Source organism: Gekko japonicus, unplaced genomic scaffold (genome assembly GCF_001447785.1).
Source record: "Gekko japonicus isolate JY-2015 unplaced genomic scaffold, Gekko_japonicus_V1.1 scaffold317, whole genome shotgun sequence".
In the NCBI taxonomy this organism is placed as follows: domain Eukaryota; kingdom Metazoa; phylum Chordata; class Lepidosauria; order Squamata; family Gekkonidae; genus Gekko; species Gekko japonicus.
The window spans coordinates 17,323-37,676 of NW_015162487.1; the positions used below are offsets into that span (position 1 = coordinate 17,323).

General features: G+C 48.9%; 1 protein-coding gene across 1 annotated transcript in view; it reads right to left on the minus strand.

Annotated features, from left to right (window-relative positions):
- The window catches only part of ZSWIM2 (zinc finger, SWIM-type containing 2), a gene marked incomplete at its 3' end in the record, with an annotated part of 19,365 nt that extends 5,733 nt beyond the window's left edge, over window positions 1–13,632 (minus strand). The window contains exons 1-4 of the mRNA XM_015405934.1: window positions 13,480–13,632; window positions 7,174–7,250; window positions 6,235–6,275; window positions 886–1,099 (exon numbers count right to left, since the gene is read on the minus strand). Of these exons, the coding sequence (XP_015261420.1) occupies window positions 886–1,099; window positions 6,235–6,275; window positions 7,174–7,250; window positions 13,480–13,632 (485 nt within the window). The remainder of the gene's footprint in view (window positions 1–885; window positions 1,100–6,234; window positions 6,276–7,173; window positions 7,251–13,479) is intronic.
- Window positions 13,633–20,354: the final 6,722 nt, after the last annotated feature.

Consider the following 20,354-nt stretch of genomic DNA (forward strand, 5'->3'; position numbering starts at 1 on the left):
CAAAGGCATTTAAAGGGACTGTGATCCCTTTTCACAGCTGTGATCCCTTTAAATGCCCTTTAACTTTGGGTATCCAGCTACCTTGAATATTTCAGGATTTTTTGGGCTTAGGCATTTGGATAGCCAAAATTAAGCCCCAAAAATATAATGAGTAGATAAAAGCTAGCTTTAGGTTGGTCCTCCCACTTCATTTAGCAGCCTAAGCTAACTGAATTAGAGCAAGTGCTCCATGTAAATGGTATTCTGCACCTATCAAAATATCTTCTGGTACAATCTCACTGCCTTTTTTCCCATTCAGGAACTCGCTCTTAACTATGGTGTTGTAGGAAAGCTTAATATACTATAAAAAGCTGCAAAACCTCTCTGACTGCTGACCACTTGTAAACTGAGAAGACAAATGTGCATACTTGCAATATAAACTAAGGATTCCACCATACTGCGTCCCAAAGCACTGAGAAAATTATCACCGTTCTGTCTTAAGGCAATAGTGAACAAGACCAATGTTCCCTATAAGCTGTGGAGTCTTATGAGCAAAAATCCTACTTTGTGAGCTACTGGCATTAAAGTTGTGAGCAAGCAATTTGGCTACTGCACAAATTAGTTTGCTCTGGAGCCATCCTTCCTGAGCCAAGACAAAAAATGTGTGAGCCAGAGGCTAAAAAACTGTGAGCTAGCTCACACTAACTCAGCTTAGAGGGAACACTGAACAAGACAGCTATTTTTAAGTTCCAAGAGAAGTTTATGGTTTTGTATGCCAATGCCAATCTGGCATCAATAAAACAAACCCTCAACCATTTATCTTGGGACTATTAAATCAATGCTTTGGTTACAAAGATACTACTGTCTCGTGACAATTTATCCTTCCAACCATCAGAGAGGACTCACCTGCAATAGGTGACAGGAAGCATTTTCCTAAATAGCACATCCTGGCAAATTGGGCATACATCCTCGTTCTCAATTTCTTTTTGTTTAATGAAGACATCACCATCCGTTTGCAACTCCTTTGCGCAATTAATAGTTACTTTGGGTTGGAGAGCGACTTGAGGGCCCTGAAGCACATAGTTAATTTCTCTTTCTGCGAGACCCAACTTTAGAGCGTCTGCAAAAAAAGTTCCAATTTGAAAATCTCTGATAAAATGTCATTATATTTGTTTTGCAACCAAACTAGGCACAGTCAACTAAGTAATGTTCTAAACCGTACCCCTACTGTCATGAGCTTTCAGCCTCATCTTGTTGGCATACGTCTCTGCCACCTGGCCTGTCATCAATCCATCTTTTCCACTAAACTCAAGAAGTTTTAGCAAGCCCTTATTTGTTATATGTCAAAGAAGCTCTGCAAGCCTCAGGCAAGGAGTATTTACAAGGCAAAGGAGGCAAACAGGGTATAAGAAGAGGCAGGAGTAAGCCACAATGAACAGCCATGAAGGGGGGGGAATTGCTTATCAAAATGTGGACAAAACTGGAGTCTGGCTCAATGGGAAACCCACAGAGAAGCTGATCCAATTGAGCACTGCTGGCTTGGCATGTGTTATTCTAACAAAGAGATTTTCCTGACATCACCTTGTATTTTAATGAATTTTATTCAAGAAATTCATCTCTCTGGTCTATCCCACACCTCCTTTCTGACATGAAATCCTTCCTAGTCACATCTCTTCTCCTCCCCTTCCTTAGGGTAAAGAAGTGTCCAAGGGTCCAGTAACAACTTTTTTATTATTATTATTATTACTACTACTACTACTACTACTACTACTACTAATTGAATTTCTAAACCGCCCTCCCCCAAAGAGCTTGGGGCAGAGTACATCATATTTAACATACAATTAGTAGTTAAAGCCACGGGGCTTGTCTCTGCGAGACTTTCAGAAAAACCCTGTGGCCATCAAGGGCTGGGGCAGATTCACGGTGCAGTTCTGGGACTTTGACGGACTCTTAGAATTGCTGGTGGTGGAAGGGAAACTCACTAGCCTATTGGGACTTGTGTGGTTTGGGCCCTTGAGTTTTACTGTGACGGGCGTCCATTCTGTACAAACGCAGACATTTGATGCGGTCTGCCGGGACTTTCGGGAGTTTTTGATGGCACAGTTGACCATTACTCCGGACCCCCCGTTTCCCTAGACCTTGACCCCACTAATTGAATTTCTAAACCGCCCTCCCCCAAAGAGCTTGGGGCAGAGTACATCATATTTAACATACAATTAGTAGTTAAAGCCACGGGGCTTGTCTCTGCGAGACTTTCAGAAAAACCCTGTGGCCATCAAGGGCTGGGGCAGATTCACGGTGCAGTTCTGGGACTTTGACGGACTCTTAGAATTGCTGGTGGTGGAAGGGAAACTCACTAGCCTATTGGGACTTGTGTGGTTTGGGCCCTTGAGTTTTACTGTGACGGGCGTCCATTCTGTACAAACGCAGACATTTGATGCGGTCTGCCGGGACTTTCGGGAGTTTTTGATGGCACAGTTGACCATTACTCCGGACCCCCCGTTTCCCTAGACCTTGACCCCCACGGTGCGGCCAATTAGAATTAAGGCCAGGTGGGCCCCGATAGCACTTTGTCCAAAGATAGAAGCCGCACTGGACCGCCTAGCAGGGATACCAAAAGTCCAGCCATTTTTCGAAGACATTTTGATCATTGCTCCGGACTCCGAGATCTTTGCAGAGCGGCTCAGGGGCATGCTCAAGCGCTTTGCCAACACTGGGCTGAAGGTGAAGCAGGAGAAGTGCATCCTGGAAGTACCCTGGGTGGAGTTCCTGGGGTTTGCTGTCGATGCCCTACTCAGGAGAAAATCCGCATCATCAGTCAGGCCCCCTCGCCCTCCTCGAAGGCGGAGCTCCAAGCTTTCCTGGGGCTTTTAAATTTCTACCATTCCTTCCTCCCCCACAAGGCCGCCATCAACCGCTGCACCGGCTCTTGGACAAGCAGGCCCCTTGGGTCTGGGGTCCGGCACATGATGCCACCTTCTGGGCGGTCAAAGACTTGTTGGTCTCCAATGCTGTACTCACCCACTTCGATGAGTCCCTGCCCATGGTATTGGCCTGTGACGCATCTCCCTACAGGGTGGGGACGGTCACCGGCTGACCAACGGCTGCGAGGTTCCCATAGCCTACTATTCTCGCACCCTGTTGGCTACGCTCAAATAGACAAGAAGGCCCTAGCAATCGTTGCCGGCGTGAAAAAATGTCACAATGTTTTTCGATGACGTTTTGATAATTGCTCCAGACTCCGAGACCTTTGCAGAGCGGCTCCAGGCCGTGCTCAAGCGCTTTGCCAACACTGGGCTGAAGGTGAAGCAGGAGAAGTGCATCCTGGAAGTACCCTGGGTGGAGTTCCTGGGGTTTGCTGTCGATGCCCAGGGGATTCACCCTACTCAGGAGAAAATCCGCACCATCAGTCAGGCCCCCTCGCCCTCCTCGAAGGCGGAGCTCCAGGCTTTCCTGGGGCTTTTCAATTTCTTCCATTCCTTCCTCCCCCACAGTTCACAATCGCCACTGACCACAAGCCTTTGCTGGGTTTGCTCACCCCGGATCGCCAGACCCCTCAGATCTTGTCCCCCCAGGTGCTCCGCTGGTCTATTTTTCCTGCGGGGTACAAGTATGCGCTAGTCCACTGCCCCGGTAAGGCGATGGGCATGCCACCTTCCGTGCGGTCAAAGACTTGTTGGTCTCCAACGCTGTACTCGCCCACTTCGATGAGTCCCTGCCCATGACAAGTATGCGCTAGTCCACTGCCCCGGTAAGGCGATGGGCCATGCCGACACCTTGAGCCGCCAGCCACTGCCCTCCCCTGACCCCGACCCCGCACATCACGTCGCCGTACTGGAGGACCTGTCCGATCGCCCGGTACAGGTGGGAGAGATTGCCTGCCACTTCGCCCGGGATCGCATTCTCTCCCGGGTCCTCAATGGTCACCGGCTGACCAACAGCTGCGAGGTTCCCATTGCCTACTATTCTCGCACCCTGTTGGCCACAGAGCATAACTACGCTCAAATAGACAAGGAGGCCCTAGCAATCGTTGCCAGCGTGAAAAAATTTCACAATTTCCTCTATGACCGGCCATTCACAATCGCCACTGACCACAAGCCTTTGCTGGGTTTGCTCACCCCAGACCGCCAGACCCCTCAGATCTTGTCCCCCTGGGTGCTCCGCTGTTCTATTTTTCCTGCGGGGTACAAGTATGCACTAGTCCACTGCCCCGGTAAGGCGATGGGCCATGCCGACACCTTGAGCCACCAGCCGCTGCCCTCCTCTGACCCCGACCCCGCACATCACGTCGCCCTACTGGAGGACCTGTCCAATCACCCAGTACAGGTGGGAGAGGTTGCCCACCACTTCGCCCGGGATCGCATTCTCTCTCGGGTCCTCGACTGAGTGCGGAGGGGGTGGCCTGCAGGTCAGATGGGTTCCGGGTTTGTGGGATTCGCCGGCCGCTGGGATGAGCTGTCGTCCCACAAAGGATGTTTGTTGTGGGGAAGTCGGATGGTGATTCCACAACTGCTGCAAAGCCACATACTAACCACTTTGCATGAGCACCACTCCGTAGTAGTAAGGATGAAAGCCCTGGCCCGGAGCTCTGTATGGTGGCTGGGACTAGACGCCCAGATAGAAGACACTGTGAAGCGGTGCCATAAGTGCCGGTCACAGCCCCCAGCAGCTGCAGTAACACCCTGGGAGTCGCCCCACAAGCCGTGGGTGCGACTCCACCTAGACTTCGCAGGGCCATTCCAGGGACAGATCTTTTTCATCCTGGTAGATACTTACACGAAATGGTTGGAGGTGACACCCGTCTCCTCCACCTCTTCCCGGTCCACCATCAAAGCAATGTGATGGATTTTCAGCTCACATGGGATCCTGGACTCTTTAGTCACTGACAATGGCACAGCCGTCGGCCTAGTTCCTGGAGTATTATGGGATCTGGCACATCCGCTCAGCACCAACGGCCAGGCGGAGCGGATGGTCTGAACAACGAAAGAGGTGCTGCGCCACATGGACCGGGGCGACTGGGACTACAAGTTGGCGGCTTTCCTGTTCGGCCAGCGCACCACCTCGCACTCCGCCACTGGCCACAGCTCGGCGGAGCTGCTCATGGGTCGCCGTCTGACAACCCACTTGGACCATTTCCACCCGGACCGGGCCCCGGATCACAGCACCCACCCAGTCAACTAGGAGGCCCCAAGAGGGGGTTTCCCGGAGGACCCAGTCTACGCTTGCAACTACAGCCGGGGTCCCACGTGGGTTCTAGCACGAGTGGTTCAGGTAACTGGTCCTCTATCCTATGAAGTCGTCAGCGAGGATGGGCAGCTTTGGAAGCGCCACATAGATCAGCTCCGCCGCTGAGTCCTGCAGCTGGCCCCAGACAACCAAACAAGGCTGCCATCTACCCCGGGGGACTGGCAACCACGGGCCCTCCACTTCCAGCATTCAGCCTGATCCCCGGTGGGGAAGACGGCGGCAACCCAGAGCCGATGAGCTACCCAGAGCCCAGCAGCTCGACTGCCCCGAAGGAAATACCCCCTGCGACAGCGCCGGCCCCAGCACCCGCAGAAACAGTACAAGGAAGCTCCACTCCGGTTCCAGACGTCCATCATTCCACATGGGAGCATAAGAAACCGGCATACCTCAAGGACTACATGTGTTCAGGCCAATTGGACCGGGGGGGAGGGATGTTGTGTACCCAGGGAAGCCCACGCACGTGGTCGGGCAAACACACGGTCAGGCTAAAAACCCGAGCTTCGCTTACAGAGACAATAGCCTAAATTGATCCTAGCACACACCTATGGGGGAAGCTAGGATCCTAGGAGGGACCTAGGGTCTCGGGGTTGCACTGTAAATATCCAATCACGGGTGTGTGGGTGGGTGGGTGAAGTGTGAGTTGCGAATATAAGCCGGCCTGCAAACCGGCAAAGGTATCTCTTACTCTTCCATCTATAATAAAGTATGAGCTGAAATCACTATGCTATGCATCAGTCTCAGTACTTTATAAAGACAATGTGCATAAGCATAAGATTGGGGTCGGAGCATGGCCCCAATCTGGAAATCAAGCTGGGGTCTGTAAGAAATGACCCTGCAACACACAAGTGGACCCATATGAAGAGCCAATCACAAAAACAGAACTCTACCTTTAAAAAGATCATCAAAAATGATCTTGTAGGGAGAAAATGAAAAACTGTGATAACATCAGCACTTTCTGTACTGATCCACAAAAAAGGAAGAACTAAAGCGAGAGTGACCAGTACTTACATTCATGGTCTCTTGAAAGTTTGAATTTTTTCAGCAATAACCTAGTAATAAACAGCAAAAGGTATCAGTTGTTCAGTATATATATAACATAACTAAAGGTGTCTTTTTACCTTTGCAGGAACGTAAAAAACACTTTTGTCACTTTGTTGGGCCAGGTCATGTGTGCCATAAAATGTAATGCTAGGTACCAGAGACAGAAAATGTATAAAGGACAGTAAGTTCCGAGTTGGTGTATCCTCACCGCAAAGCCCCATGGGCTGGGAGGAGCATGCAAAGGAAAACCCACCTAGGCGGACTGGAGAGGCAGCAGTGCAGCACTGCGCAGATAATCCCACAATGCTTGACTGCTACAGATGAGGTTGTTCTGCCATGCCAAAGCCACAATGGAGTGGCTCTGCCCACTCCCCCCGCACTTCCTCCCTTGCATCAGTTGCTCACGGGCTGCATAAGAGCCCTGGATGGGCTGGATTAGGCCCCTGGGCCTTATGTTTGACACCCCTGTGTTATTCTGTATGGCTTTCGATCTGTACAATTTGCAGTTTTCCATCATAACATGAATCACTCCTCTTTTTCTACCTCTTAAGCTCTATACTTAGAATCCCCAAAACAAATGGCATACGATTGCACAGGAATTGTCTTTGGTTCTGATGGAACACATCCACTTAAGGATGCTTAGGATCACAGCCTTAACAGTTTTTCATCCCCATCTTCTCTCAGTCTTTCCTCCACTCTTTGCCCTGCTCTTTGCCCTGTTCCTTCTTCCTGAGGATACTCTGCCTTGCCAGCCTCTCTGTAAGATCGGAATAACTATGACTTTTCTGAAGCTAGATAGCTATACCTCTGAAAGACAGACTAAAAAAAAACACACACACACACACAAAACCAATGCACACCAAATCTATTGTAATATTACATGATTTCACATAAAAATATATTTACCAGCAGATATGTTTACAGAGGTCCTTCTCTTTCCCAAACGTTGAGCAGCTGCACGAGTGAGGGTTCCCCAGGAAAACCTTTTTACACCAATAAAAAACATAAAATACAAAGAAGGGAAGAATGAAGGCTAAGGCAGAGTGGGGTAAAATACGTAACTGAAGTATGTACTAAAATCTCTCTGTTCTTCCTATAGTTTTATATACTCAACATATATCTCGAAAAGCAAGCTACACAATGCAATTCTGAGCAAGCCAGGTCCAGGTTCTCCAACTCAATTTCCCTGCAGCTGCTGATCTGAACAACTGCAAGCATTCCCAGATGAAGTGGATTATTTGGATCCTTTCCAATCTGAACTGAAATAGCCTGGGTCATCATGGTGGGTGATCAGAGCTGGGAGATGGACATGGGATTGATTCTTTTGGACTTCTCAGCAGCTTTCAGTATCATCAGTCATGGTATCCTTCTAGACTGGGAATGGCAGGCACCGTTTTGCAGTGGTTTCAGTCCTAACTGGAGGTTAGGTTTTGGAAGGTAGTGCTGGGGGGCCTTTGGCCGAGGGTCCCGCAAGGCTCCATCTTGTCTCCTATGCTTTTCAACACCTACAAGAAACGCTGGCTGAGGTCACCCAGAGATTTGGATAGTTGCTAATATGCAGATGACACTCAGCTCAATCTTGCACTTCTGGCCAATCTCAGAAAGGCTGCAGAAATGCAGAACAAATGCCTGGAGGCAGTTTTGGCATGGATGGAAGGCAATAAACAGAAGCTTAATCCTGACAAAATGTAAGTGCTACTGGTGCGTGGAAAATGTCTGACCCGGGATTTAAGGTGTCACTCATTATGGACGGGGTTCCACTCCCCTTGAACAGGTCTGTAGTCTGAGGATGCTCTTGGGCCCAGGCCTACTGCTGGGTAAGGAGCTGCCAGTTGTAGCCAGGAGTGCCTTTTACCAGCTTTGACTGGTTAGCCAGCTGCATTTTTTCCTGGGCAGAAAAAGATCTGGCCACTGTGGTACATGTCCTGGTTACATCTACATTAGATTACTGCAATCTGTTGTACATGGGGCTACCCTGGAAAAGTGTCCAGAATCTTCAATTGGTGCAGAATGCTGCAGCCAGGATGTTGGCTGGAGTGGGTCATAGGGACCATATCATTCCAGTCTTGGCCTATCTACACTAGCTCCTAATCTGTTTCTGGGAACCATTCAAAGTGCTGGTGTTGAACTTTAAAGCCCTATATGGCTTTGGACCAGGATGCCTGAAAGGACTGTTGAGAGGTTTCAATGTTCAGGAAATTGCCTGGGACCCCCACTAACATTTTATGGGCTGGACTGAGACTGAAAAGAAAGTTTTCACAGAGAGAGACAACCAAGACAGTGGCTTTACCTTAGAAACTATTTATTGAATCTTGAAAACCATAACTTTTAAACCCAAAACTTTTAAACATTAACATCCTGGTATGCAGCATACAGAATTAATCAGATTAATCAGACACCTAACTAGAGTGCACTGTAGTTCTATGGGGGATATGTTCTGGTTGTCTGTCGAGAACCTCAAAGGCGGGTGGTTCGCCTACAACCCCAAGCAAAAGAAACCACTGATATTATATGCCTGTAAAATCCCATATAGCTGTCAATCAGACATTTGACGCATTTGACAAATTGAGCCCCTCATACACAGAAGGCATGAACTTTGCCTGTTATTAATAGAGTATCTGAGGGCAAGAAGTCTACTATGGCACCTCTCCAAGTGGCAACCTGTATATTATCACAGTGGGTTGGGAAGCGCTTGAGGAGTTCCTGAGGAGCCAGATAATTCATATGTTTAAGCTAGGAGGCTACTACTACCACAAAATGTAAGCTATCCACTAAGCCAAAGAGCATCGTCAGGGCATCAGCTTTACCAAGTGTGAAATACTGAACCCCAGAATAGCTATTAGAATCCAATATATGTTAAAGCCAGAAAGACCAAGTCTCAATTATTGACCAATTCTCCAACAAGAAGAAGAGGAGACTGGATTTATACCCCACTCTTCACTACCCAAAGGAGTCTCACAGCGGCTTACAATCTCCTTTCCCTTCTCCCCCCCACAACAGACACCATGTGAGAGAATAGCTCTGAAATGTAACTGACCCAAGATCACACCAGCAGCTGCATGTAGAGGAGTGGGGAATCAGACTCGGTTCTCCCAGATTAGAGTCTGTGCTCCTAACCACTACACCAAACAAGGACCCTTATGAACCTATCTAACAATTATGGTCATCTTCAGAAGCCCTGCTTCAAGCAACCTCCCTTCTCAGATTAGGCAGATGGCAACCTGGGAGAGGGCCTTCTCAGTCTTGGCCTCAGAATTCTTTCTTCCCAGAAAGACTCACCTGTCCCCTTCTGTTGCCATCTTCTGCCAGTGGGTGAAGACTTTTTTTGTTTTGTCTGGCAGTCACTCAGAGATCATTCCTTTCTGCTATCTGTTTTAAGCAGTGTTCCCTCTAAACTGAGTTAGTGTGAGCAAGCTCACAGTTTTTTAGACTCCAGCTCACACATTTTTGTCTGAGCTCAGGAAGGATGGCTCCAGAGCAAACTAATTTATGCAGTAGCCAGATTGCTTGCTCACAACTTTAATGCCAGTAGCTCACAAAGCAGAATTTTTGCTCACAAGACTCCACAGCTTGAAGGGAGCATTGGTTTATGCTTTTGTATGTTTGGGTTTTTTAATGTGTTTTCATCATGTATGTTTTAATAAGTTAGCCATCTTGATCGCCTGATGAGAGCAGAAAGGCAATGTATACATTTTATTAATTAAATAAAATAGAAGTCTGCAAGGGCCCACGTCTGCTCAGCACTGCAACACAGGCAAAGGATGGGATACTGCCTTCCTGCCCCATTACATTTTCCAGAGCCCTGGGGGCTCCCCCTGCATTGTGGTCCTGAGCAGAATAGGGCCCGAGGGCTTTGAAAATATCGTTTAGCAGCAGCAAGGAAAGAAAATGGATGGTGTAGCTTGACTTTCAAGTTCACAGATCCTAAAGTACAACTGCTGCCTGTAAAAGAGATCTCTGTGTGTGTATCCACCAAAAAAGTGGTTGGCACTGCAGGATGAGAGTGAACTAAGCTGAAAAAAGGAGACACAGACGAGGACTTTGTTTAACAAGGCCACATGAAGATCCAGGGAAAGACACGTGGTTTTTTGTTTTAGCCCTGCACTGGACTTTTTTGACAAGTGGAAATCCACAGGAAATCAGTGCTGGGTTTCCTACATGCAAACTTCCCTTTCTGTATTGTCATACATAATTCCCACTTGAAAAGCAATGCTGCTTGTGCCCTGGCCTTTGATTCATTGCCACAGAATAGCTGTCAGTGTCATCCTTGCATCCCATAATACTATCATTGTGGTATTACTAGACACTCTGCAGCTATGTTTTTATCTAATACCCAGAAAGCTTACTGGGGGGGGGGGGGGGGGGGGGGCGCCTACATCTATGAAACTAGAAGATGACTAATAGCAAATGCTATTTTTATTTTATGAGCTCTTTAAATTGATCATATAGTTATACTTGACAACTCTGATTCATGACTGGCATTTACAATGGAGGATTTATGGCTTTGTCCCTCTGTGGGTATGGACTGTAGAAGGGCTAATACAGATATTGTGCATGAAGCTGAAAGCCGAATTCCTGAGTGGGAAAAAGGGCCTGCAGAAATAATACCCATAGTACTAAGGGTCACAGTGGAGCCTTTGAGGGCTTGCTTTAGCAGGGCATCTTCAGTCTACAAAGCAAAGGACTGAAATGGGAGATATACTGTTAAGGAACAAGGTGTGTGCAATGTGAGCATAAAATACATACAGGAGCAAGCAGCAGTTCCTTCTAGGAAAGTGTCTCTCTGTCTTCAAACATCATAGTCACCCACAGCTATGTCTGAGTAGTGAGAGTAAATTTTGGTAAATCTCTAAGCAGCAGGCTAGTATAATGGGAGGCTATAAATTGACCAGGATATCAGAGAAGCTAAGCAGCATTGGCCCTAGTCAGTATTTAGATGGGAGACCACCAAGGAAGTCCAAGGTTGCTACTCAGAGGCCGGCAATGGCAAACCACCTCTTGAAGATCTCTTGCCTTGAAAACCCTAAGGGGTCGCCATAACTTGGCTGCAATGTGACAGCAAAATAAATAAACAAATAAACCGAGCACCCTGAATAGCCCTATCTGGTCCAAGCTTGAAAGCTAAGCAAGCTGGCCATGTTTAGTGAGGGAATGGAAGACCACCAAGGAAGACTGTGTTTGCTAGACAAAGGCAAACCACTGCTTATCTCTAACCTTGAAAACCCCATGGTCCTGGGGTCACCATGAGTTGGTTGCAACTTGGCACACTATCATTATTATAAATGAGGTTATTTACTGGGGAGTGTGTGTGTACTGAGACCACAGGTTTGTAACTGATCAGGAATATGGAAAATACTGTCAAATTGCAGCTGACTTATGATGACCCCATAGGGTTTTCAAGGCAAGAACTGAATAGAGGTGGTTTGCCACTGACTGCCTCCACATAGCAACCATGGATTTCCTTGGTTGTCTCCTATCCAAATACGAACCAGGATCAACCCTACTTAGCTTCTGAGCTCTGATTGTAGGGGTGGCAGCTCTGGGTTAGGAACCTCTTGGAGACTGGGGGGGAACATAAGGAGGGCAGGGCTTGGGTGGGGGGGACAGGGACCTCAGTGGGGTACAATGCCATAGAGTCCACCCTCCAAAGCATCCATTTTCTCCAATGGAACTAATCTCTGTAAGTCTGGAGATCAGCTGTAATTAGGGAAGATCTCCAGGCTCCACCTGGAAGTTGGCAATGCTACTCTGATGAGATTGGGCTAGCCAGGGCCATTCAGGTCAGGGCAAAGAGGAAGGTGGTTGAACGGTTTCCCTTGCTCGAAAGCCAGTCAAATCCGACTCTAGGGTTCTGGTGCTCATCTCCGTTTCCAAGCCGAAGAGCCAGCGCTGTCTGAAGACGTTTCCGAGGAAGGTACTTAGATGAAAATTGGTGTTGTGTAGGAATTAGTGAAAGAAGACTGTGGATGGGGTGTGTGCTGACAACATCTTGGAGCAAAAGTGCTGCATTTCCAGAAATTAGGGTTGATGTCCTCTTTTGGGAGGACATGTCCTCTTTTTGTGTGTGTGTGTGTCCTCTTTCAGGATGAAAACTGATGAAAATGTCCTCTTTTGGGGTTAGAAGGTCAGGAATATTCCTAGTTAGTAGCTATTATCACAGCTTAAATAAAGTTTGAGTCCAGTGGCACATTTAAGACCAACTATGCTTTATTCAAGGTATAAGCTTTCGTGGGCACGCACACTTCTTCGGGCTGATACCCAGAATTAAACTTCCTTGGTCTTCAAGGCGCCACTGGACCAATGCTCCCTCTAAGCTGTGGAGTCTTGTGAGCAAAAATTCTACTTTGTGAGCTACTGGCACTAAAGTTGTGAGCAAGTGATTTGGCTACTGCATAAATTAGTTTGCTCTGGAGCCCTCCTTCCTGAGCTAAGACAAAAATGTGTGAGCCGGAGGCTAAAAAACTGTGAGCTAGCTCACACTAACTCAGCTTAGAGGGAACACTGCACTGGACTCGAACTTTGTTCTGCTGCTTCAGACCAACAGGGCTAACCCACTGGAATCCATCTTCCCAGCTTAAGCAGTCAGGGGTATTTAAATTGAGATTTTTCATAGCAATCACTTGTCTGAAACAAATGTAGAGTTCAGTGGCGCCTTCAAGGCCAACCAAGGTTTATTCAAGGTATGAGCTTTTGAAGGCATGCGCTTGCACACAAAAGATCACATGGTGAATAAACCTTGGTTGGTCCTGAAGGTGCCACTGGACTCTGCATTTCTATTGCTTCAGACCAACACGGCTGCCCACCTGGACTTGTCTGAAGCAGTCAGCCAGTCCGGGAATACGCCCTAGGTTGCCAGCCTCCAGGTGGGGCCTGGAGACTTCCCGCTTTTACAACTCATCTCCAGCTGACAGAGATCAGCTCCCCTGGAGAAAAGGGCTGCTCTGGAGGATGGACTCTGTGGCACTCTGTACCCTGCTGAGGCCCCTCCCCTCCCCAGACCCCGCCCTCTCCTGGATCCACCCCCCAGAGACTCCAGGTATTTTCCAACCCAGGCCTGGCAACCCTAATAGGTCCCCTTTCTTGCCTTTCAGAATACGGGTCACCCAATGGCTCGTCCCGTTCTGGCGCTCTACTACGGGAGAAGATTCCGACTCCCTCGAGGGGCGAAGGGGGCCTCCTCCTCCTCCTCCTCCTCCCCGCAGGCTCCCTTACCCTGAGCTGCTGCTCTTCCTCCTCCTCCGCCTCCTCCTCCTGCAGGACGAAAGCGGTGGGCCCCAGTTCCCGCACGATGCGCATGGTGCTGCCCAGCGCCTGGTCCTGCCGCCAGCTCAGCTTTGGGGTGGCGATCGGGCGCCTCCTCGACATGAAGGCCATTCCCCCCACCACCACCAGCAGCACGCCTTCTCCTACCCCCCCACCCCCAACCCCCACCACCACGACCGCCCCTCTTCTTCAACCAACCGTCTCCCTGTTTAAATGGCAACCGTTCGGAGCCGGCCGGCCGTTCGCTCTGGCCTCGCGCGCGAAGAAGCCGGTTGCCAAGGAGACGACGCTGGCAGCTAAAGATTGGAATGAGGCCCCCCCCCCAGGTGTCGTGCGAGGAGAGACGCGCGGGTGGTTTCCATGGAGACGGCTCCTAAAGGGGCAGGAAGGGGAAGGGCGGAAAGAGCGTCCTTCTCCCGTCTGCGGAGGGAGAAGCGGGAGAAGAGACGTGAAGGCTGGCGTTGAATGAGGGGGGCGCGCGCGGGTGGTTCCCATGGAGGCAGCACGGCGGGCGGGAGAATTGATGGAAGGGCGTGGAAACTCGCTCCTGCCCCGCCCCGCCTGCGTTCTGCTTTATATATAGGCCAGATCAAGATGGGTAGCCCTGTTAGTGTGTCTGTAGCAGTAGCACAACAAAGTTAAGAGTTTCTGGCACCTTTAAGACCAACAAAGGTTTATTTAAGTTATGAGCTTTTGTGTGCAGGCACACTTTATCAAATACATAGAATGGCAAAAAAAGGTTCAAACGTATTGCCAGAGAATGAACAGCAAATTAACATGCAACATGATGATGATCAAGATAGGCAGAGTCACACTGAGTTAACCCCAAGTTAAGGTCAACAGTTGTAAAGCAATAAATATGTCAGACTAGCAGAGAAATGCCTAAAGGTGTCTTTTCTAATTGTGGGAAGAGACTGGGAATCTTCATTCTCTCAGGCGGGGAGGGCACTTAAAAGCAGTTGCACCTTAAAGACTGAAGAAGTGAAGAGTGACTCACAAAAGCTCCTCCCCTGCCGCATATTTTGTTAGTTTTTTTTATTTATTTATTTCATAAAAAAATCCAACACCAACACCACCCATGTGCAACTTCCAGGCATTAGAGACGTAAATGAAGTTCCATACAGTATTATATCACAATCAATCTCCGTACAACTCTATTCCACTATTAACCTTCCCTCTTAATCTTATAATCAAATTAACCTCTCAATTTCCTATTAACTGACTAATCACCCCAAATTTTTTAAACTTTCCCAAATACCATGAGGAGGACTGGTTTAAAAGGATGGTGGGGTATTTGGGAAAGTTTCACATATTTTGTTAGTCTTTAAGGTGCTAAATAGGGACTGCCCTGGCTCAGAGGTTAAGGGGTCCTTAACAGTTCGTCATTTGGCTGTGAGGTAGGTTAGACTTAGAGGGATTTCATACAAGAGCAGCGCCTGCTCCTGCCTCCTTTTGCCCCGCTTCTATTGGCCAATTTCCCACTCGAAGCCGCATTTTGACCCACGGCTTCACATGATTTCCCCCGCGGTTTCGTGATTCTCAAAAAACAGGATCACAAAACCACGGGGAAAATCTGGAAAAGCCGCGGGTCAAAATGCGGCTGCATGACTTTGAGTGGGAAATTGACCAATAGAAGCAGGGCAAAGGGAGGCGTGACCGCGGCGCAGCTCTTGTGTGAAACCAGTCTTAGTCTTAGAGAGCATGATGGGCCTAAGGTCAACCAGAGAGTACAATGTTTACATAAGAACATAAGAGATGCCAATGTTGGATAGGCCAATGGCCCATCCAGTCCAACACCCAACAACTAGGTGTCCCTGTGGAGTAGCAGTACTCAGTGGCTTAGGAGCCACATGTGGCTCTTCTGGGCACTGTTCCCCGATGTAACACCTGCCCTGTGTTCCAAGATTTAATATGGTTGCCCATCCTGGGCTGGGAAATTCCTGCGGAGTTTGGGGGTGGAGCCTCAGGAGGGTGAGGTTTGGGGAGGAGCGGGAGTTCAGATGGATATAAGGCCATAGAGTCCACCCCCCCCCCAAAGTAGCCATTTTCTGCAGGGGGACTGATCTCTATAGTCTGGAGACCAGATGTAATCCTGAGAGATCTCCAGGCCCTACCTGAAGTCTGAAAACATAAGAACAGAAGAGAAGCCAAAGTTGGATCAGGCCAATGGCCCATCCAGTCCAACACTCTGTCACACAGTGGCCAAAAATACCAGGTGCCATCAGGAGGTCCCAGCAGTGGGGCCAGGACACTAGAAGCCCTCCCACTGTTGCCCCCCCCAAAGCACCAAGAATACAGATCATCACTTGCCCCAGCCTGAGAGTTCCTATCTATACCTTGTGCCTAATAGCCACTGATGGACCTCTGCTCCATATGCTTATCTAATTCCCTTTTGAAGCCGTCCATGCTTGTAGCCACCACCACTTCCTGTGGCAGTGAATTCCATGTGTTAATCACTCTTTGGGTGACGAAGGACTTCCTTTTATCCGTTCTAACCTGACCGCTCAGCAATTGCATTTAGTGCCCACGAGTTCTTGTATTGTGAGAAAGGGAGAAAAGTACCTCTTTCTCTACCTGCTCTATCCCATGCATAATCTTATAACCCTTATTCAAGAATGTGAGCAAGGCCATTGCCCTGACCTGTAGGGCTTGTGGTGAGCAGGTGAAACTTCCACTCTAGGGACTGATGGATAAGTAAGCTGCAAGTTCCAGGGATGGAAGTAAAGAGCCCATTCTTTTCAACGCTCTTCTCCACAGCGTCTTCAATTTCATCCCAGCAATCAGGTGGCTGTTAGGAAGAGAGCGAGTGAGCCGAAGACGGCCACCTGAGGAAACAACAAGCTGGCCACAGCAGGGTGGTGGTGGTGGTTTTATTCCCTTTTTGTCCACAGCCAGTTCGCTCTCCCCTGGGAACCTCTGGCAGTCTTATTTGCTTGCCGCTGTGCCTCATTCTGAGGAGGCAGCAAGACAACAGAGAGGGAAGCCATGCTGCTCACTCCAAGATACGCAGGGGCTGGCCAAAATACAACATCAGTGGGGAGAGACAACCCTGCATGCTCAGAGGTAACTAGGGTTGCCAAGTGGAACTTACCTTGGCGACAGGGGACTCCTGGGTGGATCCCGGAGCGCGTGCACCGCACACACATCACCAGGAAGTGACGTTATGACGCTGAGAACGCTGTGGGCTGGGCCACGACCATACAAGGGAATGGGTGGTTCCCATGGAGGCGGCGCACGGCGGGCGGGGGAATTGAGGGAAGGGCGTGGAATGGGCCTCTGGGGCGGGGTTTTCCCCGCCCACCGGGGGGACTTGGGATTTCTAGAGGTAGCCTGGCAATTTAAAAGGTTATAGGTTTAATATTAATATGTATATCTTATATTACTGTAGGTTTGTAGGGTGGCATACAGTAGTAATGTGGTTCCTTGGGTTGACGATAATGGCCAGTGTGTCTCTCCTCATGCAGTGGAGGAGGAGGAAAAGGAAGAGGAAGAAGAAGAAGAAGAGATTGGATTTATACCCCGCCCTTCACTTGGAGTCTCAGAGCGGCTTACAAACTCCTTTCCCTTCCCCTCCCCACAACAGACACCCTGTGAGGTGGGTGGGGCTGAGAGAACTCTGACAGAAACTGCTCTTTTTCAAGGACAGCTGTGCCAGACCTTGTGACTGACCCAAGGTCACATCAGCAGGTGCAAGCGGAGGAGTGGGGAATCAAACCCGGTTTTCCCAGATTAGAGTCCGCACACTTAACCATTACACCAGACTGTTGGTTTTATACCCCAGTCTTCAATACCCAAAGGAGTCTCAGAGCGGCTTACAATCACCTTCCCTTCCTCTCCCCACCAGTGCTCCCTCTAAGCTGTGGAGCCTTGTGAGCAAAAATTCTACTCTGTAGGCTGCTGGCATTAAAGTTGTGAGCAAGCAATTTGGCTACTGCATCAATTAGTTTGCTCTGGAGCCCTCCTTCCTGAGCTAAGGCAAAAATGTGTGAGCTGGAGGCTAAAAACCTGTGCGCTAGCTCACGCTAACTCAGTTTAGAGGGAACACTGCGTCCCCACAATAGACACCCTGTGAGGTAGGTGGGCCTGAGGGAGCTCTGGGGAGAACTGTGACTGACCCAAGGTCACCCAGCTGGCTGAGTGTAGAGGAATGGGGGATCAAAACCATTTCTCCAGATTAGAGTCCTGCCGCTCTTAACCACTACACCACAGCTGGAGTGAGTACCACAGTTATGGAGGAGAGGAGGGAGTAGAGAGAGAGAGAGAAGAGACTGGGAAGGGGTCCTTGTTTGTAATTTTTCAGCATGGGAGAAGAGCTGCCATAGTGTCCATGGTTCAGGCTACATCTACTTCTGCTTGATTATTCATGGTGGTGGGGTATGAATTTTCATGCAGTGTTCCCCAAGGGTGCTCCTCCCTTTATTTAATTTGTGTAAAACATTTCTATCTCACACTGGGCTTGCCAGTCCCCAAGTGGGGCTGGAAATCCCCCGCATTTGCGGGCTTCAGCCTGCTGGCGGCTAGCTGGCCGGTGGGGGAAACCCTGCCCCCAAACAGACATCTTTGTGCGACATCAGGAAGTGACGTTGTTGGAATTGCAAGTTGCTTACACTTCAGTCATTACAGAGTTAAATGTTGTCTGTTAGGAAACAGGATGTTACGTTACATAATGTATTCAACGGCGGGAAAGTTTGTGGGAGTTGTTTATCCTAATGAAGTGACCTGTAACCTTTGTATTGGTCAACTAACAACTTGTTTGTGGAAATGCTTTGATCTAGCATTAATGTATTCACAAGGTTTATGGCCCTTTGTGTGAACCAAAGTGTTAGTCCTCTTCTAGAAGCCAAGACAGATAGAGATGTAGCTGTTAGCGTATATTACTGAGAGTAACTGCAAGTATGTAACCTTTTATTTTATTTCTTTTATCCAAAGCACCATACCCATGTTTTATTTTGTTTTTATAGTAAAGATATTTTGCTTTTACTAATGTGGCTGTTGTGTTTGCAATACGGCCATTGACCCTGAATCAAAGAATCCCAACAGACGTCATCTTGTCAGTGACGTCGGGGACAACGCTCTACTTTTGGGGCAAAACTCTATGGGTTTTTTTATTATTAATAGCTTTATTCCCTCTCCTAAAGAGGAGAGATATTTCGCTTAAAGTCAAGAGGGGGGGGGTATATAGATGGATAAAGAAAAGAGTGAGTGGTGTTGGTATATTAGTATATTAATCTTTTCATGTTAAGAATTAGAGTCCTGTTTGTAGCCATTTTTACTGTAGACTTTTGCCCAAAATTAGAGTGTCACCGCAATGTCACCAACACAATGACATCACTTCCGAAAGGGACATCAGTGCATCACTGACGTCCCCTCCCACCCCCAGAATGCATCCCAAGTCCCCCTGCCGCCAGTTGGAAGGCAGCTAGCAACCCTATCTCGCACCCAGCTCAGGGTTCCCAAGGCAGCAAACATTAAAATACTTCAGTCATTAAAGAGCATTTAAAATACACATACACACACACACAAAAAAAGAACAAGTAAATAAAACATAATGTAAACAGATAAACACATAAAAACACACAAACAGGGAGGAGGGCTAACAAGAGTTAGTGAAGGAATGCCAAACAAAGAGGGAAAACCCTCCACCTGCTGGCGGCAGACAGCTCCATCCATGTACTGTAGATCTGAACTGGAAGGAGGTGTGATTAAGGTTGCCAACTCCAGGTTGGAAAAATTCCTGGATATTTAGGGGATGGAGCCTGGGGAGGGTGGAGTTGAGAGAGGGGCTGGACCTCAAATAATGCCCTAGCGCCCACCCTCCAGGGGAAGGCCTTTTTCTCCAGAGGAACTGATATCTGTTGTCTGGAATGCTATTCAGGTGGGATACAGTTAGGGTTGCCAAGTGCTTTTTGAACTGCAGTGGGGGACTCCCGGCTGGCAGCTGGAGTGTGGGCATGTGAAGCGCACGCACGTCACCCGGAAGCAGGGCTATTTTGGGGCAGGAACGCACAGGAACGGAGTTCCGGCTGGCTCCCAAGTTGGCCACGCCCAGCAGGAACTCATTAGCGTAATAGGCCACACCCAAAAGCAGAAACCCATTAGGATTGGATACATTAGGGGGTGTGGCCTAACATGCAAAGGAGTTCCTGCTCCAAAAAAGGCCCTGGGTTTTGACAACAAACAAGGTAAACAGAATAACAAGCAAAAGGTGGGTGTGGCTGGATGACCACACTTCTGGTAACATGGGGGTGCGGCCTAATGTGCTAATGAGCTGTGCTGTCAGGGGTGTGGCCTAATATGCTAATGAGTTCCTGCTGTTGGGTGTGGCCTATTATGCTAACGTCACTTCCGGGCGACGTGCACGTCAGGGTGGGGTTCCCCCCGGGGCCCGATCCGCCGGTGGCGGGGAACGGGCCTCTGGGGCGGGGGTTTCCCCACCCCCCCGGGGGGATTTGGCAAGCCTAGATACAGTCACTGGAAAATCAACAATGGGAACAAGTGCATCACCTTTTGGGATCAAGATGCAGTGATAACTTGCCATTACGGAACCTGTATCCGAAGAAGTGTGCATGCACATGAAAGCTTATACTAGGGGTGGCCACATGCAGCTCTTTCACACATATTGTGCGGCTCCCAGTAGGGAGGCTGGGGAAGCGAAGGGAGGGCATGCCTCCCCAATCAGTCTTCCCTTCCCCAGCCAGTTTTCCCCTCCCTGGGTAGGCTTGAGATGGGGGGCGAGCAGAGAGTGAAAAGGACCCCCCCCCCAGCTGGCCAGCTTCGGGAAAGCATTTGTCTCTTTAAACCCCTTCTCCAAGCCAATCCACCTG